Below are 26358 nucleotides of genomic sequence, written 5' to 3'. Positions count from 1 at the left end.
CTCTGATGCTCTTCCTTTCTTTATTTGGATATGAACTTATGACCTATATGATTTTCTTTCTCTCTAAAGAACTTTAAAAAATATTTCTTGTAAGACAGTTCAGCACATTACAAATTTCATTAATTTTTATTTGATCAAGTCTTTATTACTACTTTACTTCTGAAGATTATTTTGTAGGGTACAGATTGCCAGTTTGAAGAGTTTCTTTTTCCCCCCTCTCTACACTTTAAATATTCACTTCTCCGTCTTCTTGCTGGCATGGTTTCTGAGAAGAAGTGAAAAATCATTTTTATCTTTGCTCAATTATAGGTGAGATATTTTCCCCCTTGGGTTCTTTCAAGATTTCTTCTTTAGTTTTGAGTTTCTGTAGTTTGAAAATGAAATGTCTAGGTCTGCTCTCCCCTCTCCCCCACATTAATTCTGCTTGGTGTTTTCTGAGGTTCTTGGATCTGTAATTTAGTGTCTGATGTTAAGAAAACTCTCATTTTTGCATTAAATATTTCTTCTTCTTTTTTTCTTTCTAGTTGTCCTATTGCATTTAAGTTATATTGTTTGTAGTTGTCTCACAGTTCTTGGATATTCTGTTAGGTTTTTTCTCTTTGTATTTCAGTTTGGGTAAGTTCTGTTGATAAATCTTCAAGCTCAAGGATTGTTTCCTCAGCTGTATCCAGTCTACTGCTAAGAACATCAAAGACTACATGTAGTGTATTTGATTGCTAGCATTTTCTATAAATTCCTTTTCTTTATTTCTTAGTATAGTAGTTATGCTTCTTTTTTTTAATAGGTTTTTTTTTTAGTTGTAGTTGCTCACAATACCTTTATTTTATTTATTTATTTTTATGTGGTGCTAAGGATCAAACCCAGCACCTCACACATGCTAGGTGAGCGCTATACCACTGACTAAGCCACAACTTCAGCCCCTTATGTTTTTTTTTTGTACTTCTTTTTTTAGCAGTTTTCCTAGAATTTGCAGTATAAATTTATAACTTTTATTGGTGCATATGACTATACATAATAGTGACATTCTTTATGACATATTTTATGCCATATGTATATGCACATGACTTGATCAGTTGCATTCTCTAGTAATTCCTCTTTTCCTCTCATCCATCCTCACCTGATTCTCTTTCTCATCTCTGGTGGTCTTCTCTTTTCATGAAGTCAATTTAAAATATTTTTGTCTCTAGCTTCCACAAATGAGAGAGAACATAAGACCCTTGACTCTCTGATTCTAGCTTATTTCACTCCTCATGATGCTTTCCAGTTCCATCCATTTTCCTGCAGATGATATAATTTTATTCTTTATGATTGGTTAAAACTCCATTGTGTATATATACCACATTTTCTTTATCCATTCCACTGATGAAGAATATCTTCTTGTTCCATAACTTGGTTCTTATGAATGTGCTGCTATAAACATGGGCGTGTATGTTTCACTATAGTGTGCTGACTTTAATTCTTTTAGAAATATACTCGGAATATTGTAGTTGGGTCACATGGCAGTAACATTCCTCATCCTTTGAGAGACCATAATTTACGGTCTCACCAGTATAAAGTGTTTTTTTTCCCCCATATTCTCTCAAACATTTATTATTTCTTCTATTCTTGATGATGGCCATTCTAACTAGAATGAGATGAAATTTCAGTGCAGTTATAATTTGCATTTCCCTGTTTGCTAAAGATATTGAAAATTTTCTAATGTATTGGATATTTGAATTTCTTTTTTTTTAAATTTTTAATATTTATTTTTCAATTTTTGGCAGACATACATCTTTGTTTGTATGTGGTGCTGAGGATTGAACCTGGGCCGCACGCATGCCAGGCGATCGTGCTACCACTTGAGCCATATCCCCAGCCCCCATTTGAATTTCTTCTTTTGAGAAATGTTTGTTCATTTGCCCATTGGGTTATTAGGTGTTGGTTTTTTTTTTTTTTTTTTTTTTAAGTTCTTAGTATATTCTGAATCTTAATCCTGTGTAGGGAGAGTGGCTGATAAAGAAATTTCCCATTCTGTAGGCTCTCTCTTCACACTCTTATTCTCTTTGCTATGCAGAAGGTTTTTTAACTTGCTGTTATCCCATTTATTAATCCTTGGAATTATTTCCTGAGCTTTAGGAGCCCTATTGCAGAAGCTGTTTCTTATGCCTATATGTTGAACTGTTTTCTTTGTGTTTCTTTATACTAGTAGCAGTTTTTTTGGTCTAGTTCCTAGGTCTTCAGTCCAAGTTGACTTTTGTAGAACGTGAGAGATAGGGATCTACTTGCATTTTTCTATATATAGATATCCAGTTTCTCAACACCATTCATTAAAAAGACCATATTTACCCAACACATGTTTTTGGTGTCTTTGTCAAAGATTAGATGATTGTATGTGTGTGGGTTTGTTTCTAATTTCTGTTCTATTCCATTGATATATGTGTCTGTTCTTATGCCCATACCATACTGTTTTAGTATAATCTGAAATTGGGTATTGTGATACCTCAAGCATTCCTCTTTATTTAATTATTTGTTTATTCTAATTTGTTATGTATGACAGCAGAATGCCTTTCAAATCACAGTACACATATAGAACACAATTTTTCATGTCTCTAGTTGTATACAAAGTAGAGTCACACCATTCGTGTCTTCATACATGTACTTTGGGTAATGATGTCCATCTCATTCCACCACCTTTCCTACCCCCATGCCCCCTCCCTTCCCCTCCTTCCCTTTGCCCTATCTAAAGTTCCTCCATTCCTCCCATGCTCCCCCCGCCATTCCCAATATGAGTCAGCATCCTCATATCAGAGAATATTCGGCATTTGGTTTTTTGGGATTGGCTTACTTCACTTAGCATAATATTCTTCAGTTCCATCCATTTACCTGCAAATACCATGATTTGTTCTCTTTTAGTGCTGAGTAATATTTCATTGTGTATATATGCCACATTTTCCCTATCCATTCATCTACTGAAGGGCATCTGGGTTGATTCCACAATTTAGCTATTGTGAATTGTGCTGCTATAAATATTGATGTGGCTGAGTCCTGTAGTATGCTTTTTTTAAGTTCTTTGGGTATAAACTGAGGAGTGGGATAGCTGGGTCAACTGGTGGTTCCATTCTAAGTTTTCCAAGGAATCTCCATATAAGCATTACTCTTATTCAGAATTGATTTTACTATTCTGGTCTTTTATTGCATATGGATTTTAGGATGATCTTTTTTTAGTTCTTTGAAGAATAACATTGGTATTTTGATGGGGATTGAATTGAATTGAGTCTGACTTTGGTAATAGGGCAGTTTTAACAACATTAATTCTATATATTCATGAACATGGGAATCTTTCCAGCTTCTAGTGCCTTCTTTTTCTTTTATCACTTTTCCTTAATTTTCATTGTAGACATCTTTTAGTTAGATATATTCCTAGGTATTTTATTTTATTTGAGACTATTGTGCTTTGAATTATTTTACTGATTTTTTTTTTCAGCAGATTTGTTATCAGTATACAGAAAAGCTATTGATTTTGTATACTGCTACTTTAATAAGTTTATCAGCTATAAAGTCTTCTGATGGAATCTTTTGGGTCTTCTAACTTTAGGGTCATGTCATCTGCAAACAGTGATAATTTGACTTCTTTTCCTGTTTGTATACATTTTATGTCCTACTCTTATTTGATTGCTCTGTTCAGAATTTGAAGTACTGTTTTAAATGTAGGTGGTAAGAGTGGATATCCTTATCTTGTGATTTTATAGAAAATGCTTTCAGTTTTTATTCACATTCAATATGGTGTTGGCTTTGAGTTTGTCATATATAGACTTTATGGTGTTAAGTTTCTTCTATCCCTAGTTCCTCTAGTATTTTTAACAGAAACGAGTGCTGAATTTTACCAGAGACTTTTCCTGCATCTATTGAGATGATCATGCCATTTTTATTCTTAATTCTAGGTATGTGATGAAATATATTTATTAACTTATGAATGTTGAAACATTCTTGCCTCCCTTGAATAAAACCAACTTGATTGTTATATACAATTTTCTTAATGTGTTTTTGAATATAGTTTGCTAATCTTTTATTCATGATTTTTGCATCTGTGGTCATCAAGTCCATTGGTCTTGTAGTTTTCTTTTCTTGATGCATCCTTATCTGGTTTTGGTATCAGAGTGAACTTGGCTTCATAGAATGCATTGGAAGTGTCTCCCTTCCCCTTCTATTTCATGAAATAATTTGAGGAGAATTGTTAGTATTTCTTTAAAGTTCTGGTAGAATTTGTCTGAGAATCCATCTGGTCCTGTGCTTTTCTTTATTGAGAGACTTTTTATTACTCCTCTGATCTCATTGCTTCTTGTTGTTCTGTTTAGATTTTGTGTATCCTCTTGATTCAATTTTGACAGGTCTTATGTGTCTATAAATTTGTCTGTATCTTCTAGATTTTCCAATTTATTGGAATAAAATTTTCAAAACAACTCCTAGTTGATTTTTTGGATATTAGTCATGTCTGTTGTGATTTCTCCCTTTTTACCTATAATTATTATTAACTTGGATCTTTTCTCTGTTTCTTTTGGTTAGTCTGGCTGAGTCTTTATGAGTTTTATTTATCTCTGTCTTTCTTTAAAAGGACCAACTCTTTGTCACTTCAATCCTTTGTAGTTTTTAATTCTCTACTAATTAACTTCATTTTATATCTTAATTATTTTTTTCCTCCTACTGGCTTTAAGTTTGTTTGTTCTTGTTTTTCTAGGAACTTGAGATGCACCATTAGGTTCATTTGAGATCTTTCTTTTGTTGTTGTTGTTATTGGGGGATGTTTTATAATTTTTAATGTGAGAACTCAATAGCTACAAATTTTCCTGTTAGAATTGTCTTCATAGTGTCCAAGAGATTCTGGTGTGGTATATTTTTAATCTCATTTGATAGTGATAATTTTAAAATTTCTCCCCTCATGTCTTCTGTAGTCTAGTCATTGTTCAAGAGTGTGTTGGTCTAACTCCATGTGCCAGTATAATTTTTGTAGTTATTTTTCTGGGATTTCTAATTTCATTCCATTATGAACTAATAAGATAAAATTATATTGATTTTTTTTTTAATTTGGTATGTGTGTATGAGTGTGTGTATATATTTGCTACAACTTTCATTGTGACCTACAGTATGCTCTGTTTTGGAGAAAATTTCATGAGTATCTGAGATGAAAATATATTCATCTATGGTTGGATGAAGTATTCTGTCCATGTCTGTTGGATCCAATTGACTTATGGCATTTTTTAGGTTAGAACTAAGTATCTGTTGTTTTTAAATCTATATGACCTGTGTATTGGTGATAGAGAAGTGTTGAAATCACCTAGTATTATTGTGTTGAAATCCTTCTGAGCCTTTATGTTGAGTAGTGTTTGTTTTGTGGAATTAGGTGCACTTTTGTTTGAGGCATGTGTATTTAATATTTCCATCTCCTTGTTTTATTTCCTTTACTAGTATGGAGTTACTTTCTCAGTCTTATTAGTTTTTTGGTTATGCACTTTTCTTGTTTATTATTGGGTTCAGTTTGCACGGAATATCATTTTTAATTCTTTCACTTTCAGTCAGTGAATGTTTTTGCTTTTGAGGCTTGTCTTTTGCAAGCGATGTATACTTGGGCCATAGTTTTTAATCCAATCACGTAGTCTGTTTTTTCACTAAAGAGTTGAGAACATTTACTTTCAGTGTTATTATAGAGCTTTATTTTTCCCTACAATTTTAATTCATTTGTAATGTTTAATCCAATCCTAATTCTCATTTTCTTAGCTACTTGTCTAATGAAATTCATTTATTCAGAAGCTTGAAATTTTGTTTTTAAATTTTTCTGTGTGTAGTATTCCTTTGTGTATTTTTTGTAATGCTGGCTTAGTAGTCATGGATTCTCTAGTTTATGCTTTTCTTAGAAGATTGTTATTTCTCCTTTGATTGTGAAGAATAGCTTTGCTAGCTGTAGTAATCTTGGTTGGAAATTATTTTCTTTCAGGACTTGGAATATATTGTGCCAAGCCCTCCTGACTTTTAGAGTCTTCACTCAGAAATCATAAGTTATTCTGATTGTCATGCCTGTAAATGTGACCTGATGTTTTTCTCCTGAAGCTTTTCAAATTCCATTCATGTTCTGTATATTAGGCATTTTAATTATAATATGTCATGGAGAAGTTCTTGTTTGATCTTTCATATTTGGGGTTCTGAATGCCTCCTGTATCTAGATGTCTGTGTCATTCACAAGGGTTTGAAATGTTTTTGAAATTATTTCACTGAAATGATTATCCATGTCCTTAGCTTGTGTCTTGGATCTCTCTTCAATGCCAATGATTCTTGTGCTTGATCGCTTAATATTGTCCCAGATTTCTTGTATATTCTTATCATGATAATTTAGTTTCTTATTGTTGACTGAGTTTTCAGATTCATATACCTTGTCTTCAGTGCCTAAAATTCTGTCTTCCATGTGATCAAATCTGTTGGTGAGATTTTCAACTGAATTTTTCTTTATTTATTGAGTCTTTATTTTCAGGATTTCTGTTTGGTTCTTTTTTAGAATCTCTCTCTTTATTGAAATACGCTATCATATTCTTCATTTTCTCCCTTTGTTCATTCCTTAGATCTTCTTTTAGTTCATTAGTGATTTTTACCCATCAACTTTCTGAATTCTTTATCAGGTATTTCTGTTACATTGGTGTCTTTGGGGTTAGCTGTTGGAACTTTGGGGATATCTTATTCCCTTTTTTCTTATGATGAAGTTCTCTGATTTTGTCACAATGGCTGATATGATTGATTATCTGTTCTACTGTTATACAAGGGACTTTTCAGTGAGCTGCTTTCTTTTTACCAAGTGTTCCAGGCTGAACATATATCAATCAAAGTGCCAGTACTCTCACTCAACATAATCCTGCTGCTGTGTCCAGTTTAGAGCACCAGTTTGAAAAGAGTCATAATCACCAGTAACTAGGACCATTTCAGAACAAAGCCATAAGCTAATAAAACCTTAGTGAAAATGTTCTCCACAGTTCACTAATCAAAGTAGAAGAGGAGAATAGTGTTCTAGAATAGATTGAGAAATTAGGTATTAAGATATTATCCATGTGGCATTTTAAGCAGGAATTTTAAAATGACTTCTAAAATCTTTGATCAACTGTTCTCTCACTTCTTTGATTCTGGACTGTGGAAAAGTAAATATTTGCTGCTTAGTTCCACTCCACCATCTAGAGACATGTCTCTTAGTTAATAATGAAACTCCACTTCTCTTTTTGATTCTTTCTAAGAATTTTTGTCTGTGCTTATATTGCCCATCTATTCGTTCTGTCTCTTGACTGTGTTTTTCTATAAAGAAGTCTTCACAAGTGTTTCTCAGTCCCTCCTCTTTATCCCACTTTAAATGGATTAGAAAGAATGACATTTGAGGGGGCTGGAATTGCATTCCTTCCTTCCACCTCAAAGACTTGGGCCAACTGGAATTGGGTATTTTTCTTCCTGCAGGTTTGTTAGGCTTAGGTAAAACCCCAGAGGGAGACTTGATAAAATTATGTCTTCTAATGCAGACCTATTCTATGCTATTCTATTCACTTTTCTCGTCTCCTATGCTAAAAGCACGAGAGGATTTTTCTCCCGATATTCACTGTGATAACTTGCTTTATCTCTGGAGGTGAAACTCATAAAATTGTCTGGACTGGGAGGGCTGAGGCTGTAGCTCAGTGGTAAAGTGCTTGCCTTGCATGTGTGAGGCACTGGGTTCAATCCTCAGCACCACATAAAAATAAATAAAGATACTATGTGTTCGTTCATCTACAACTGAATAAATATTTTTAAAAAACAGTGTATGGACTGGGTCCTTCTGGAGTTGTGATTTTTCAGCCTTGTCTGCTCTGAGCCTCTAGCAATTCATCAATTACAGTGCTACTTTCCTTAACCTGGCACTGGTTTTCAAAAAACTTTCTGCTTCTGGGTTTCTGCTTCCGTAAATTGCGATTCTCTGTTGGTTCTTCCAACTGTGATGCAATGGTTTGTTTTGTGACCTCATTTTGCATATAGCTCTAAGAAGACTTGTTGATTGTACAGTTTGTTCAGCTTTTTACTTCTTCTTAGGACAGTAATGGCTTCTAAGCTCCTTACCTGCTAGAAGTCTATGTTAATTTTTATTGGTGAAAAAATACATAATATGCAAATAATGTTTTTTTCTTTTTCTTCTTCTCTTTTGTGGTACTAGAGATTGAATCCAGTGGCACTCCACAGTGAGAAACATCCTTGGCCATTAAAAAAATTTTTTTTCTTTTTAAAATTTTGAGACAGTCTTATTAATTGCCTAGGTTGGCCTCAAACTGGTGATTCTCCTGCCTTGTCCTCTCTGGTAGCTAGAATAACAGGCCTGTGCCACCACTCTTGATATTATGGTTTAGAACTAAAAATTTCCCCCAAAGAGCTCATGCGTTAGGCAATGTAGCAGTGTTCAGAGGTGAAAAGTTTTGAGTAACTGTAACCTCATCAGTGGATTAATCCATTTGATGGATTAGTAATTTGAATGGACTACTGGGTGGTAACTGTAGGTAGGTGCAGCAGGACAGGAGAAAATAGGCCACCGGATGTGTGGCCTTCAACTATATCTGTCCCTAGGTACTTCCTCTGTTTGTTTCCTGACTGACATGAACTAAGTAGCTTTCTTCCATCATGCCCTTCCACCATTATATTTTACCTCATCTCGGTCCCATAGCAGTGGAGTTGGCTGACTGTGGAATAAAACTCTGATCGAAGCCATGAGCCCCAAATAAACTTTTCTGACTTTAAGTTGCCGTGGTTAGGTTTTATGGTTACAGGATGAAAAGTTGACTGACATACCCACCTCAAGAAGAGGTTTTAAAACTGATGTTTTTCAAGTAGATGAAAGTATACAATAGGGGTATGATATCTAAATGTTATTTCACAAAGGCTTTGTGTGGCAAGTATTTCAATATAGAAAATGAAATGATCTTCACTTTATTAATCTTTGGCAAACACTTACTAAACCATTGTTTTGAGCATGTTTCTGTTATGGCAGTTAGTGGGAATGTATTAGAAATTTGAGAATTAATAGTTTTGAGATATTAAGGAAATTTATGATTATTTTCTTTGAAGAAAGAAAATAAGAAATTTTATTCATCTCACAGGTGTGTGTGTGTGTGTGTGTGTGTGTGTGTGTGTGTGTGTGTGTGTATGTATATGTGTATTAGTGTATTAAAGAATGGAGTGCCTCATACATTATAATCATTTGTGGAGCTGAAAGGAAAAACAATACAAAACTTAGAAACACTGCCAAACATGTAGTTGGATTTCTTCTATAGAGATTCTGATTCAGTGGTTCTGCATGGGGTATGACATCTGCAATTTTTTGTTTTTAAATCTCTATAAATACTTGTAATATAGAACCAGAGCTGAGTAATGCTGGTTTAAGTGTTTTAGTTTGGGTAGTATTATTCCTAGTGAGGCAATTGGTAGATATACACACATTCATTATTGTGTGTATAGAAAGGATGTTATTTGAAAGCAGTTACATCATCTTGAAACCTGTGGTGAGTGAGGAAATATGCCGATGATTTGCTTTGATTCTGTACTGCCTTTGGAGATAGAATTGTGAAACTGTGGTGTGTGGAATATTTGTAAAGAAACAGAGTTCCAGGATTGTGTTTTGGTGTTTTCCCTTCCTAGCAATTTATCACTGGCCTGAGAACCAGGAGCAAATGACCATGTAGTCTTATTATGAGGTTGAAAAGTCTAGTCTTTATTTTTTTATTTTTTATTAATTTTCAAAAATTGATATATGGCAGCAGAATGCTTTACAATTCATATAGCACATACAGAGCACAGTTTTTCATATCTCTGGTTGTATACAAAGTATATTCACACCAATTTGTGTCTTCATACATGTACTTGGATAATGATGACCATCACATTCCACCATCATTTCTAACTTCCTGCCCCCTCTCTTCCCCTCCCACCCCTCTGGCCTGTCTAGAGTTCTTCTATTCCTCCTATGCTCACCCTCCCTACCCCACTATGAATCAACTCCCTTATATCAGAGAAAACATTGGGCATTTTTTTTTTTTGAGGGGTGAGGGGATTGGCTAACTTCACTTAGCATTATCTTCCCAACTCCATCCATTTACCTGCAGATGCCATGATTTATTCTCTTTTATTGCTGAATAATATTCCATTGTGTATATATGAAACATTTTTTTTATCCATTCATCTATTGAAGGGCATCTAGATCGGTTCCACAGTTTAGCTATTGTGAGTTGAGCTGCTATAAACATTGATGTGCCTGTGTCCCTGTAGTATACTGTTTTTAAGTCCTTTGGGTATAGGCTGAGGAGAGGGACATCTGGGTCAAATGGTGGTTCCATTCCCAATTTTCCAAGAAATCTCCATATTGCTTTCCATATTGGCTGCACCACTGTGCATTCCACCAGCAGTGTATGAGTGTTCTTTTCCCCCACATCCTCGCCAATACTTATTGTTGTTTGTATTCATAATAGCTGCCATTCTGACTGGAGTGAGATGAAATGTTAGTGTGGTTTTGATTTGTATTTCTCTAATTGCTAGTGATGTTGAACATTTTTTCATGTATTTCTTGATAGATTGTATATCATCTTCTGAGAAGTGTCTCTTTATTGATTGGGTTATTTGTTTTTTTTTTTTGGTGTTTAGCTTTTTGGTTCTTTATATACCCTAGAGATTAGTGCTCTATCTGATGTGGGAGGGGTAAAAATTTGCTCCCAAGATGTAGGCTCTTTATTCACCTCACAGATTATTTCTTTTGCTGAGAAGAAGCTTTTTAGTTTGAATCTATCTCATTTATTGATTCTTGATTTTAATTCATGCACCACAGGAGTCTTATTAAAGAAGTTGGGGTCTAATCCCACATGATGGAGATTAGGGCCTACTTTTTCTTCTCTTTAGACACAGTGTCTCTGGTTTTATTCCTAGGTTCTTGATCCATTTTGAGTTGAGTTTGTACATGGTGGGAGATAGGGGTTTAATTCCATTTTGTTGCATATGGATTTCCAGTTTTCCCAGCACCATATGTTGAAGAGGCTATCTTTTCTCGAGTGCATGTTCTTGGCCCCTTTGTCTAATATAAGATAATTGTAGTTTTGTGGGTTAGTCTCTGTGTCCTCTATACTGTTCCATTGGTCTACCAGTCTGTTTTGGTGCCAATACCATGCTGTTTTTGTTACTGTTGCCTTGTAGTATAGTTTAAGTTCTGGTATAGTGATGCCACCTGCTTTACTCTTCCTGCTAAGGATTGCTTTAGCTATTCTGTTATTTTTCCAGATGAATTTCATGACTGCTTTTTCTATTTCTAGAGCAATTAGATAGATGAAAGAAATCAAAGGGATATGTATAGGAAAAGAAGAACCCAAATTAGCACTATTTGCTGATGATATGATTCTATACCTAGAAGACCCAAGAAATTCCACCAGCAAACTTATAGAACTAGTAAATGAATTCAGCAAAGTATCAGGATATAAAATCAACACCCATAAATCAAAGGCATTTTTGTATATCAGTGACAAATCCTCAGAAAGGGAGTGGAGGAAAACTAGCCCATTTACAATAGCCTCAAAAAAAAAAGAAAAAAAAAAAAAAACCTTGGGAATCAACTTAACAAAAGAGGTAAAAGATCTATACAATGAAAACTACAGACCCCTAAAGAAAGAAACAAAGACGACCTTAGAAGATGGAAAGATCTCTTGGATAGGTAGAATTAATATTGTCAAAATGACACTACCGAAAGCACTGTACAGATTTAATGCAATTCTGATCAAAATCCCAATGGCATTCCTCGTAGAAATAGAAAAGTCTAGTCTTAAATTTGTAGTTGATCATAATATTGATTAGATGAAGAAGGCAGATGTTACCAGTTGAGAAAAGTATATCACATACATATTATTTAGTTTTTACAAATCACTTTATGTCTTTTCATTTTTTTTCTAGCTACCTGCTGTTTATTGTTTTATTTTTAACTGGTTATATTATTTTAATAAGATAATACATTATCTATTACCCTTTTGTCAATTTTATTTATTTCTCATAACTGTGGAATTATAGATGAAATAAAATTTTCAGATGCTAAGTGATTTATGTCCACACAAAATAAGTGAGAACATTAGTCCTGTTCTAAAGCACATCATCCTCTTTTCACTTAACAAATGATTATATAGTATTCTTTGATTATATTACAGTGTTATTTCTATTTTAACTTTCTAATTTAAAAATAATCCCATGGCTATGGCTAAATTTCTTTAAGACTTATGCCATTAAAAGTAATATCTCTCTCTCTCTCTCTCTCTCTCTCTCTCTCTCTCTCTCCACCCACTGCCTGTATATGTGTACACACACACACATACACACACATATATATTTTTTTTCACTGACCTTTTATTTACAGAGTAGTAAGGGAGTTTAGAGTAGCAGCACCTTGAAGGTTTACCAGAATATTTAAACAGGTATAAAGCATCCTATTTGCTAAAAGTGTAAGAATGTACTGAAAGGAATAGTAACACAGGTAACTGTTGTTTCTGATGGATTAAAATTGTGCTCTTGGGTTTGTCCTCTGTTGTAACAGGAGGGAACAATTTGCCCTTAAAAATCCTTGGTTTTGAAACAGAATATGTTTTCTAAGTTACCCTCACAGAATAATACTGTAGAGTAATTTATTACTCACTCGAGAGTTCATGGAAAATATAGTCATCCTTATGCTTCAGACTTTACAGGGTAAAAATGTGTATTTTCAGAAACTGCATAGAAGTTCTCTGGTTGGTTTTTATTTTAATATACCAGAATCTTCTCTTCCTAGGTTGAAAAAAATTGAATATGTCACTTCAGTAGAGATTAGGATAATACTATTGCTTTCATTTCCTCTTTTTTAGTTGACAGGAACTGATGAAAAGATACTCTTGAATATCTTTAAATCTTTATAAATCTTAATAATTTACTAAGTATATACTATACCACTCTTGATATTATTACATTCTGCAGAAAAGTAGAGGTTGTCAAAATATGTATGTCATCCATTTTCATAACACATAGTGGTAGTGACAGCAGTGAAAATTTGCCCAGGAGCTATACTTTCAGAACCTATCACTGCCTGGTCCCTTTGCCTTTTAGTACTCTTTGATTCTACCTTGCTGACAGTACAGTATAAACCCCAGAAGCTAGAATGAGCAATAAGAGGAACTAGTGCTATGACTGTAATAGCAATCCAACAGATGATTGGAAGGTAAAATGAATGGGCTAGAAAAATAGTTTCATGGAATTTTAGAAATGTATATTTCATGGAGATATAATGGGCCCTAGAAACAATTTAGATTAATCTGCTGGTAAAGGCAAGACTGTAACATCTTTCCACTATTCCCTACTGTTTTTCTGAAAAGTGAGCTAATATTAGACCTAAGAAGCGGTGACTAGATAGAAGCATGTGTTTAGAAAAGATCATTCATTCATAAATATTTATTGAGTCTTTCCTAGGCTTTTGGGCTATAAAGAGAGCTCATTACCATGTTCCTATTACTTGAGATTGTCCTAGAAGCTCACTAGCCTATAGGCTGGATCTTAGTGGATAAGCTTTTCAGTCTTTCACCAGTAAGTATGATGTTAGCTTAGCTGTGACTTTTTCATAGATGTCCTTTGTTACATTGAAGAAGTTTTCTTCTATTCCTGGTTCTATTGAGTGGTTTACCATGGAAAAGGATTGATTTTTGTCTATAAATTTTTATGCCCATTGAAATGACAATGTGATTTTTGTCCTTTATTCTACTAACATAGTATATTTCATTAATCCTGCAAGCTTTTTTCTCTCCCCTACCATCTCTCTCTCTAACATATTGTATTATCTTTAGTAAGATGATGTTTGATATACTAAACTTTTTTTTATGCAGAGAATTGAATCCAGGACTTCATAAATACTAAGTATGTATTCCACCACTGAACTAAACCCAAGACTCCATTTGTTTGTTTGCTGCTTTATTGCTCTCACATGGCTCTAGTCTCTAAATATTTAGACATGAAGGGTATACAAGAAGGTAGTTTGGGGCTGGTGCTGTGGCTCACCGGTAGAGCATTCGTCTCCCATGTTTGAGGCCCTGGGTTCGATCCTCAGCACCACATAAATAAAATAAAGGTATTGTGTCCACCTACAACTAAAAAAATATTATAAAAAAAGATGATAGTTTCTAAATTGAAATATAGAATTTCATTTTACTTGCCCTATTGGGACACATTGATTTGTTATTAAAATTAATATTTAATATTAGATCCTGAGCTAATATGAAAAATGAGTGTATTGTATTTTTTGATTGGAATATTATGTACCATTCCTATGACCTTCACAATTCAATAATGAAATATGTAAGCCATTTACCTTAGAAAAAGTTTATTTAACTCATGATTCTAAATTTTCCAGTCCAAGTTCAGATGGCCACATTTCCACGGGCCTCTCTGCTGAATGGCAATAGCAGGGAGTATGTGTCTGATCAGACCTCTCATAAGCCAGAAAGCAAAGAAAGACTGAGAGACAAAGGTCCCACTTTCCCTTTAAGGGCATGACCCCAGCTACCTAAGGATAACCACTTACTTGGTTTATCAAGTTTACTTGTTACTAAAAGTTACATTTGGTCCAATTTTATAGTATTAGAACAATCTGAGTGTTTTAGCTACTCATATGTAAAATATGGATAATAAATCTCTTCTATGTTCATTCTCCCAGTTTTAAGATGACTTATGGTAAGGTAGGAAGTGACAAATTTACATGTGAAATTCAGCTCTTAACATACATTCCATTTTTGTATGATAAAGCTTGGTGATTTACACAGTAGGTTCTGAAATTAGATTATCTGGGGTCAGTTTTCTTAACTAACATACAAATTACCTTGGACAGTTTACTTATTGTACCTGACTCTTCTCATTTATTAAAAACAACTTGTCACAGAAGTACTATTGTAAAGTAATACATCCATAGTTATTGACACCTATCGAATGTTTCATAAATCTCAATGATGATGATAATGGATGATGGATATAAGGGTATCCTAGTTCCTCCTTTATCACTCCCTTCTTAACCAGTCACCCAGCCAATATCATAACAGCAACAACGATAGTCAATTTAGGCAATTGGATACATGTTTATTTTTAAATTGATGTATAGTTCTATAAGTAAGCTTTTTGTTTCTGCTCATCAATGTTGTATACTTCTTCCTGATGGTTCCTACTTAATTTCTAGTTTCATTGTGCGTTTTACTTCTATAATTATTTTCCCCTATTGTTTATGTGTCTCAATTAACTAACCTTAACATTCAAAGTCTCTGCTCCCAGTGTATTTTAACTTTGGCTTCTGCATCTCCTCTTCAGAAGTGTGACTGTTATCAGTGGTGCTTTTTTGGACAAGGACCATGAATGTAACTGTGCAAGAAGTATCTGCCATATGACATGGGTCAGATAAATTAACTGGTTTTTCCCAGAAACAAAGATGAATAACAAGATTAGGTAGATATCATAGCTCTGGATAGGCAAGCAGTAGAAAAATTAAGGACACAAAGTTATCTTAGGATGATGGTACCATTTTGAAAATATTATATTGGAATTCAGAGTTACAAGGTGAGACAGTGTACTAAGATAAGATTTATTGTTAGCTTTGCCTTAGAGTTGATTCATACATGTATAAAAAGTATATATCAGAATAATATTTCTCCATTTAACAAATATATTTATACTATTACTCAATATGTACTCTTCTTTTGATTCATCTTCATTTTAATGTAAAAAAATTTTGCTTTTTCATTTAATTATAAAGAATGTAGCCATGATATATGGGAATAATATACCAAGCAGATCTTTTTTATAGTTTTTGGCCATTTTCCATAAGAATTTTAACTCTCAGTGTTGTTAGTATCAGGAAGAACCACATGTACCAGAAGCAGTAATCACCATAGGTGTGAAAGGATGTGAATGTTTGTTTCTGTGGCATGCTGTTTAGTGATCTGATATTCAAAATTGACATTTTCTTATAATGGCACCTTCACTGTAAAATAACATTTAGTTTTAGGTTATTTAAAGAACTTGTTATTTAATATTTGTTATTTTAATAAATAACAAATTAGTTTGCTATTAGATTAATAAGTCTCATCTTTACTTCACAGATTACAACGTTGAAAGTTACAATAATTCTCATTATATTACAGCAGATAATGGCAGAACTGGCATATGAACTGACTTGAAATTAGAGATCTTCCATTCTCACTGTGTCTCAGATGTTCCTAAATAAATAAGCAAATTAACTAAATAACTGACCTACCCACCCAGGCATCTTCTCTGGCAATACGTTTGCAATGGTTCTAGAATTCTAACATGATAACAAGATTGAGAACTCTGTACTCTATAGTTTGTGTTTTTCCATGCCAAAATTTCCCATAACTGTAGATGATTGAGAAGGAATAACATTTTTTTTATGAATGTTGAACTTGAATTTCACAGCCAATATCTTTTAAGATATGTTTAAACAATTAAGCTAGAAATAATTTTTTCCACTTATACAGGATGATTTTTCTCTATATTTTTATCGATGCACTATAGTTCTACATAATGGTGAGATTTATTGTTACATACATGCATTCAACATAACCATATAACACGGCCAATATCATCCCTGAGTATTTTCCCTTTCCTTACACTTCTCCCGCTCCATGATTCCTTTCCTCTACTCTACTGATCTCCCTTCAGTTTTCGTGAGATCCCTGCTCCACTTTTTTTTTCCTTTTCCTCTCTAGCTTCCACATATGCAAGAAACATATGGCACTTGAACACCTTAGTTTGGGTTATTTCCCTTTCTGTAAATCTCTCAATTTCCGTCCATTTTCTTGTAAATGACACTTTCATTTTCCTTTATGACTAAAAAGAACATTGGGTATATATTCCACATTTTCTTTTATCTATTCATCCACTAATGGACACCAAATCTGGATCCAGATAAACTGGAAATCTTAAATCTGGGTAGTTAGAGCTGTTTTATTCAAGAGAAACAACTCTGAATCCATACTCAAAGGAAAGGTCATGGGCTAGCATTAGAAGATTAGTAAAGTGATATATATTTTGTGATAATATTAAGATGAATATATTTTTTATGATTCTCCATAGTAGCTCACAATTTTTACATTAGTTTTCCTGGTCTGCTCAGAAAAATTTAACTAACTTGATTCATGTAAAAAGAATTTTAAAATATAGTCATTGATGCAAAAATAATTTAGCTGAAAAGATTAGAATTAGTCTCACTGTAATGATCTGTCTTGTCACCTGAGAAAAGAAATGTGTGAACAGGCATGTAGATATTTCTCTTGACTTTTGATGTGATTTGCATAGTGCCAATACTAGCAATTTGAAATCTGCTTTCTGTAGTTGCATTTGTACTGGTGTGTCAAACACTATTACAATTATCAATACTGCTAATAACAGTAATTCTAGGTTTTGAGTATAAGGTAAGCATACTCAAATCAGTCTGTAAAGTTATGAAATAGAAGTTAATTGAATAAAATAAAAAAAACCCTACTGAAAATAAATATTACCTAGGAAAATGTCTAGAAATCAAATGGGAGAAGCACAAATTGAACCTATGCTACAATTTAATTTTTTATTAATCCCTAGCTTAATGAAATGTCTATATTCCTGGATTTGAGTTTATAGAGAGAGTTATAATTTTATTAAATCCCACCAAAGATTTTTATTTTGGTTACTATTAGTATTTATTAAGTAGTGAAAATTGGATTAGTGTACTAACATGTTAAAATGATCAAGATTATGAAGGTGAAATGTATTTAACTGCACACAGGGGATTCTATTGAGTGTATAGCCTTTTTTGTTCCATTTTATTGATTAGCATACCTATTATGAATGTAGGGCTAGGGGTACATCTTAGTGGTAGAGTTTGTCCTTAACATGACAGTGACCCTAGATTTGAGTTCCAGCACTGGGGGAAAAAAAAGTGAACACCTTGGAACCATGTTGCATATTCACATTCCTTCTCTTTTACTTTGTAGTTGTGTGACTTGGGTCAAGTTATGTAATTTCTCTGTACTTCAGTTTCCTTATCATAGGGAATATTAATATATTCTTCCATGGGTTATGAGGATTAAAATATTTAATATTATGAAACATGTTTATAAAAATGGGTGGCACATAAAAAATGTTATATAAATGTTTTCTGTTATATGAAAATTTTAAAAGGAAAAAAAAAGATTTTGGGCCAGAGTAAAATATTTTAACTATTTCGTGTTTTTCCATATTGCTGTTTAATACTTCATTTTTTTACTAGAAGGATCTATTTTTTAATTTCTTTTAGAACTGTAATCGGTGAGACTTCTGATTATCGACAGAAACTAATTAATGTGTAGTAAACCTAACTCTAAATCTCCACCTCAGTAAGTGCCCTATATTATTAAATACCAGGTTATCAAAATACTTATTAGTTTGTTATAACTTATCAATTTCTCTAAAGAAAAAAAGGCCACACATATCAAAAACTCCTTAATGGAATTTATGATAGCTTTGGTCGTCCGGGAGTAGAATGTTATTGCCAGCATGACAGTGGAGCTGCTGTAATTCAGCTCCAGTTCCTGATTAATGAGGTTAGTGAATTATCTTAATCATTCCTTTTTATATTTGAAATTGGGCTACATCTGGTCTTTCAGTTTTTTTGTATGCATTCACATTTAAATATTTGAACAAAAATTAATATATTGTGGGTTGGAGATAACTGTAATTTAGTTTTAGTCATCATTGTGGAGAGTTGCATGATATATTTCTCAAAATAGAGTTGCAAACAGAAGGGAATAAGGTTAAAATTTTTTTTTTGGTACTAAATGCTGCATATAATTTTATTTCAGGGATATTTAAAGTTGTATAACAAAGTCTATATTAAAAATTAATAAAATAAGAATCCTGTTATAAGTAACAGAATTCCTTTAATGGATTACTTTGACCTTTTGTTTCTGTTTCTTTTTCTTTTTCTTTTTTTTTTTTTGTGGTGTTGGGGATTGAACCCAGAGCCTTGCACATGCTAGGCAGTGTTCTCCTGATCTGCATCCCCAGCCCTAATGAATTGCTTTGAAATACTACCAGGAAGAAGCCAGTTTTCATTTTAAAGTGGATATTGCTTCAAGTTGTGCTGCTTATTTGTTGAAGTAATTGATAATCCCCTTCTTTTTGAATTTACTATATAGAAAGAGATAGAGTAAACAACATTTTATTAGCTCGGGAAACGCTGTGCTTGCAGATTTTAGAACAACATGAGCAGCTCTGAGAATAGATCTTCACTGTAAGTGGCAACAGGCAAGGAAAGATGGTTGTAGAAGGAAAGAAGAGAAATTTCTCCAGAAAGGGCTCTGATGAACTCCTTAGATTTGAGGATAGTTTGTGAACGTTGTTTTTCTCCCAAATCCTTAAGATACATTGAATAAATTTATAATGTATAGGAAAATACATATCTAAATACCTCTGGATTTTGATGAATGTTCATGTCAGAATTTAAGAAAGGTTTTCATGGAAGTAAAATTCTAAAGATGACAAAAAATTAAATAAAACTATCATACTAATAATTTGTAATTGTGTAAATTTTTTTAGGGTCTGAGTATTATAGATAAGATGATGCTTTCTAATAAAAGGAGAGTGTGTACTTTATGTATGTCAGATAGCTTTCCAATTGTCATGTTATAGCAATAGGACCTATATAAAAGAGTTACCCCTCAGAATTTAGAAGGTGGAAAGGACTGGGAGATATGATTTGATGTATATCTTATTTTGACAGCTATTTTAATCATTCCGAATTGGATGAAAAACTCCTATTTTAAATGGGGAGACTTTAAGATTTCTCATAATAACATAAAGGATTAGGATTGCAAATCTTTTGAAATTAATATAAAAGGTATCTAACTTTTCCTTGACTTACATAGCCCAATCTTAGAAACTGGTGAGGAGCAATGTGGGGTTTAAAGACATACACACTTACAAGGAGAAACCTGGGACCATTTGGTACACCAAGCTCTGATAGAAGAACAAAGACCCAGAGCTAGTACAGCAGATTTTTTATATAGGTTTTATCATCAATACGGTTATTTGTGGGAATGTTTCTGCAAAGCAGACAGACTTGAATGTGGTGGCTCTTGTGGTTATCTTGTTATGCTCAGAATTCTCTTTCACTGATGACAGGTGTCTGAGCTCAAAGTTAAGACTGATGTAGTTCTGTGCCTTTGCACAGAGCTTCCTCAGGCAGGGCATCACTATAGCAACTAGGCAATCATATCCTGCAACTTTGTGCAAAAATTCCCAGCACAAGCACAGCCATAGTCACAGCCACAAGGCAGTCAGAGACCATGATATAAGTCACCACTTTCTGCATCTCCCCCTTTTTTACTTTTTAAATGTAATCTATGCATGTCTACTCTGAAATATTGGAACTAGAACTTGTCCAACAAGCTTGTAGCTGACCACGAGAAAACAACACAGAATAAAGAGCAAGGAAACAAGTCCTAAGAGATACCATGCAGTATGTTTTAGCATGTTTTAATAATTGAAACCATTCAAATCATCTAACAGCTTTTTGTGTAAAACTGGTGGAAGATAACACAGGAATCTTACTTTTTTGCATGACTTGGATGTAACGGTGTAGTTGTAAAAGATACAAATTCACATTGTTATGATTCCAAATTCACAATAGATGTATCTTTTATCTTTTCCCAATTCCCATTAGGAGATATAGTATGCAACAGGTGTTAGTTACACAAATAAACTAATAAACGACACGGCATCATAATTGTTGTCTGACCTTAAGACTTTGTATCTGATCACCCAAGACTACTACAATAGCCTCTAAGGCATTCACCTTAGCTTCAAGTTTATTATCAATAGTCTGTTGATCCTGGAAGTCTCTTGAAATATTTTGTGCCAAAGCATTGGTGATGGGGAGTGCTATCTACTGCATTTCCTTTTTTTTTCCTTTTAATTAAATATAATCTACTACTTGTCTTTTGTCTTGGTCTTTTTTTTTTTCTTTTTAAGGAGAGAGAGAGACAGAGAAACAGAGAGAGAGAATTTTTAATATTTCTTTTTTAGTTCTTGGCAGACACAACATCTTTGTTGGTATGTGGTGCTGAGGATCGAACCCGGGCCGCACGCATGCCAGGCGAGCGCATTACCGCTTGAGCCACATCCCCAGCCCTGTCTTGGTCTTATTCTTCCCTTTGAGTAAGGGAACCCTTACTGCTGTAAGGGGAAATGGGCAATGACAACTCTGGCTCTTTCAGGCTGACAGGGGGCGACATGGGGCAAGCAGTTTGGGTTTCCCTTTTAGGAATGTTTTGGGTCAGTTGAAGGGTCTATGGTAAAAGTCTGGTTTGTAAAGAACAGGTTGTAAAGTCATCTGGGAGGTGGGTGCTTCTATCAGAGAAACAAGAAGACATGAGTATTGGAATGATATTAATACAAAATAAATGAATATAACCATGAAAATAAGGACTAGCGGTTTTTTTTTACAAGAGTAAAAACATTTTTAGTTTGTATAATAGCTATGAACCAAGAAACATATTTTTTGCAATTCCAGACCTTTACTTAGCTATATATTATAAAATCACAGTAATCCTTATAAAAATGCCTATTTCTTTAATTTACTTCAAATGAACTTGAGTGGTTATCCTAACATGGAATAAGGTGAGAGGCAGAGTTTTTTAACTCGAGGTGGCCTCTTGATAAATCTTAGGTAAGGTGTTTTATTTCTGAAACTGATCCTTATTTCTTCCTCAAATATTATTTGACAACATTTTCATATATCATTTCCTGGGCCTATATGAATCAGTTAACATAATTTCACATTAAACTGAAATATGAATCAAACAGGCTAAGAGAGCTTTTAACCCCTTTGTGGGAAAGTGGCAAAATTTCTTCATATCCCATATTGTCAACCTTTAAATAAACCAGTCTCTCCTTATTGTCTTCCAAAAATGTATTAAAGTGCCCATCCCAAAGTAAAGAGTAACACAAAATTTTACAACTTATGACAGATTATTTTTATCTAATTATAGAACATCAAATGACATAAATAAAAATTTAAGTTTGCAAAAGACCAGTGTTACAGACAACTTTAGATGTAGAACAACAGCATGGTAAAGTGTTCTCCTAAACCTTTTATTTAAAGACTTGTATTCTTGGGGGACATGAATACATCTAATGTAAAAGAAACCAGTAGTAGCTTCATAATTACACCAGTCTACTTATATTAACCAAGTTTAACTTTTAAGAAAAATTTAGAATCCATAGTGTAGTATAATAACCTAAAGTGACAGTTGTTTGTAACGAGAATTATACAAACCTTAATCCCTTTAACATTTGTTACTCTGAATAATAAAACCCAACAAACAAGAAATTATCTTTTTTCCCATAAATTTTTTTATTTATATATGACAGCAGAATGCATTACAATTCTTATTACACATATAGAGCATAATTTTTCATATTTGGTTGTATACAAAGTATATTCACAAAAATTCATGTCCTTATACATGTACTTTGGATAATAATGATAATAACAATCCACCATCATTTATAACCCCACACCCCCTCCCTCCCTTTCCAGCGACTCTACCCTAAGTTTATCTATTCCTCCCTTGTTCCCTTCTCCCTATCCCATTATGAATCAGCCTCTTTATATCAGAGGAAACATTTGACATTTTATATCATATTTTGCTCTGTTAGTCCAGAAAATATTTATTGTAGTCACCAACTAATTTTATATTCCAATCTCTAATTTTAAATAGCTAAGTCTTAATCATGTATCCTACTATATACTACTACTACACTTTTGTTTCATAAGATATTAAGTTAAACTTGAAGTTATTGAGGTTCAAACATTAAATGACATCCATACAGATGTATGTATACTCCAACATCTGCTGTTAGAATTTGGTGAGGTAAATGTTTCTTAGAAGCAAATGTTTTGAAGTTTAAGAATGAGATATTTTTTAGCAAATGTTTGGTTGCATTAATGTTTATAAGATGTATTTATGTATAAAATATGCTTTTTTTTTTTTAAGGGAGCTCTTGTGAGTGTCTTGGCTGATGATACCTTACACTTATGGAATTTACGTCAAAAAAGGCCTGCCATACTACATTCACTTAAATTTTGTCGGGAAAGGTGAGTATACTCTAATTAAGTATATAGGACATTTGCTATTCTGTTTTGATGCATTTTCTTTGAATTTTACTTTTTGATCTTTTTTGTGATGAACTTTATGCATAATCTAAAAACTAATTAAGAAACTTAAAAGGATATACAATGAAAGAAAGATTGCTTTCTTTCCAGATCTGTCTTCCTTCCTAGAAACAAGCATATAAATTTCTTTTGTGTCCCTCTAAAAATACTTACTGTGTATAAAAGCAAAAACCTGTCTGTGACTCTTTTTTTCATGACAGAGAAGCCATTACAGTATTCCTTTAGCTCATTTTGTTTATAACATTATCCAATAGATCCACTTATACTACCACATTTAAATCTTTTGTAGTCTGATTTTTAGTTGTCTGTTGACCTTTATTTTATTTTTGGTTTATTTGTATGCGGTGCTGAGAGTCAAACCCAGTGCCTCACACATGCTATGCAAGCGCTCTATCCCTGAAACACAACCCCAACCCAATTTTATAATCATTCTTATAACTATTTACTATATTCTGTTGTATAGATAATTTATTTATTCAGTTTTCATCAGTGGACATCAGATGATCCTTTCCAGTTGAGTTTGCTTTATTTTGATATTATGTTAAACATATTTCTTTATTCATATGTCCAAAAATCAGCTAAATTTTTAGAAGAATAAGAGTTTGGTCAAAGAAATTTGTTCTAATATAACTTATGAACTTTGGGCATTGATTAAAAGACTTTTTTCATGAGCAAGCACACATGAAGACAACTTTGAGCCAGTGAAGCCAAAGTTCGGGTATTTGTGGTCAGATTTCATTTCTGTTCTTACTAATAGTCAATGAAAGTGGTTGCATGTTTAAGCTCTTTATTGCTAGCATTCAAATGCAGTCTGGGCCTACATGACAGTACACACTGGTTAATTCAATCAAATACCTATTCAATTTAAAAGGGAAAATATTTAGATGGAAATACAGTAAAATGTGGAATTTCTAAAACATGTTTGGAGGACTTTCGATTAATCAATTTTATAGGTCAGATTTTATAGGTGTTCCCTGCCTCTTTATCCTTTTGGAAATTTAGGAAGTCAGGGAAATATGACCTATAAAATTATAAGTGATAAACCAAATGTATATCATCCTAATGTCTGATATAAATTGAATTCATTTACTGTTTTACAACTGCCAAAGATAACTTTTCCAACCAACTATCTTTCATCTTTCCAACTATATATTTTGAAATTTATACAGATAATATATGCATTAATGGCTACAATAATTGTCAATGTTTCTAGTACTTTTCTGAAAAACTACACAAAAATAATAAAATGCTGTCCCGTGACAATAAGAACAAGACAATTTGACTTGCAAGTTTGTTAAAAGATGATGTAATCTAGCTTCTAATTTTTATAGATGAATATTGGATGAAATTGGATGATAGCATATATTCCATGGAGATTTTTTTAAATTTAATATTTGTATCATGTTCTCTACAGAATGTTTAAAATGAACTCTAAACAACATTAAATGATTAGATTTGTTATGAGGGAAACTCAGAAAAATAAAATAAAATAAAAATAAAAGACTTTTTTCAACCCAGGTTTTTAAAGCATTGTTCCACATGTGTTCTTATAGAACTTTTAAAGTTTTCATTTTTATACTTCATTGTAGATTCATATGGAACTTACTTTGGCATGAAATAGAGCAAGGATATAGTCCTTCCCCTGTAGCTTATGAGACATAGTTTTTTAATGTGGTGGGGTTTTTATGTTTATGAGTGTGATACTTATGTAGTTGTAGTTGACATTAAAGGTATAGTCTTTTTATCTTTTCCTTCCTGTTTTAAATTTTTTTCTTTGGTTAAGGATCAGACTATATTCCTGGTTTGGTAAAATATAAGTTAGTCCGTGAGGTCAATCTATGAATATGGGCTTCTGCCCCCATTGGCCCTGTAAATTAGGCAAGCTAAAGAGACTTCTGAGAATTGGACCCAGTTCAGATTTTTCCAGTTAACACCAGAACATGTCTACATTATGTGGGGATGGTGGTGGCAGGAGGTCAGGTTAGTAGCAGTTTGCTGTTGGTTTACATCTTGTTTTGTAAGATAAATCATCTGAGTTAGTTGAGTCATGTCTCTACTTGTAGGAGAAAGTCAAAAGTGAAAGGGAAGTATTAGAAGGAGAGAATGGTGTGGTATGGGAAGAAGATCAAGCAAAAAATCAAGGTTCAGTTGTTTTCTACTTGCTGGGAATCAGGCCAACTTCTCAACTTATGGGCAGAGTTCGTTAATCTGTTTACCAGTGGTATCTCAGGGCAAGTTCTATACCAGCCTCAAATGGAGTGGAGCATGTGGGGATGAGGTGAGCATCTTGGTCCTAGTATATATCCTCTTGTCAATGTCATACTAACTGCTGGAAATGGAACCAGCTTCTAGCAGAGTAGTCACCTGGTATGGTTTTGCACCCTACCTCTAAGGCATTCAGGTGCTATCTCAAGACACTTTTCATTGTCACAGGTTGGGAACAGGAAAGTGATGCTGTTAGCATCTAGTGGGTAAAGACCAGGGATTCTGCTATACTTGCTGCATGGATAGTGGCCACAACAAATAATTATTTGGTTCTAAATACAATTAGTCTAAAAGTGATGTTATTTGGTTAGTGTTGTGCTATAGAAGTTCTCTTAAACTGTTTTTCATTGGAGAGATTCTACCAGGAGCTAGAATTATAGCAAAAGAATATCTCTGATTCCTTGTTTATCAGAGACATGTCCATATTTCTCACTGGGCACAGGAATGGCACAGTATCTTGTCCAAGTTCATAAATATACTCACTGCAGGTTATCATGCTAAATATCAGGGAAGGATCAAACCTCAAGGAGACCCACACTCAGGAGTTGATGATGGTCAGAAATTGAGTGCTTCTTACTAATATACTACTTCTAAAGATGATCTCCAAGAAATTCCAGTAAACAAGGATGGGGAATAGTAAGCCATTCTGTAGGGTGTCTGTAGGCATAGCTTAGCAAACAAAAGCTGCCTTTTCATGAAGTACAGGAAAGTGGCTCTTGTTCTTAGTGGATGAAGCCCTATGGTGTCCACTACTTCCCTTTGGGGTTAAGTTGCTATTAGCCAGGGCACAACTCTGTTGTTGTTTATAATAGTCCTAAAAGTTACAAATGAAA

General features: G+C 33.5%; 1 protein-coding gene across 14 annotated transcripts in view; it reads left to right on the top strand.

The window, feature by feature from the left end:
* The window catches only part of Stxbp5 (syntaxin binding protein 5), a 164221-nt gene that overhangs the window by 15467 nt on the left and 122396 nt on the right, over positions 1–26358 (top strand). For all 14 annotated transcript variants that reach the window (XM_078018936.1, XM_078018934.1, XM_078018933.1 and 11 more), the window contains exons 4-5: positions 18545–18626; positions 23082–23182. In XM_078018936.1, coding sequence (XP_077875062.1) covers positions 18545–18626; positions 23082–23182 — 183 coding nt within the window. The remainder of the gene's footprint in view (positions 1–18544; positions 18627–23081; positions 23183–26358) is intronic.

This window comes from Ictidomys tridecemlineatus, chromosome 8, assembly GCF_052094955.1.
Source record: "Ictidomys tridecemlineatus isolate mIctTri1 chromosome 8, mIctTri1.hap1, whole genome shotgun sequence".
Taxonomy (NCBI): domain Eukaryota; kingdom Metazoa; phylum Chordata; class Mammalia; order Rodentia; family Sciuridae; genus Ictidomys; species Ictidomys tridecemlineatus.
Note: the sequence above shows the minus strand (reverse complement) of the source record. Positions and strands in the feature narration are given on the sequence as shown.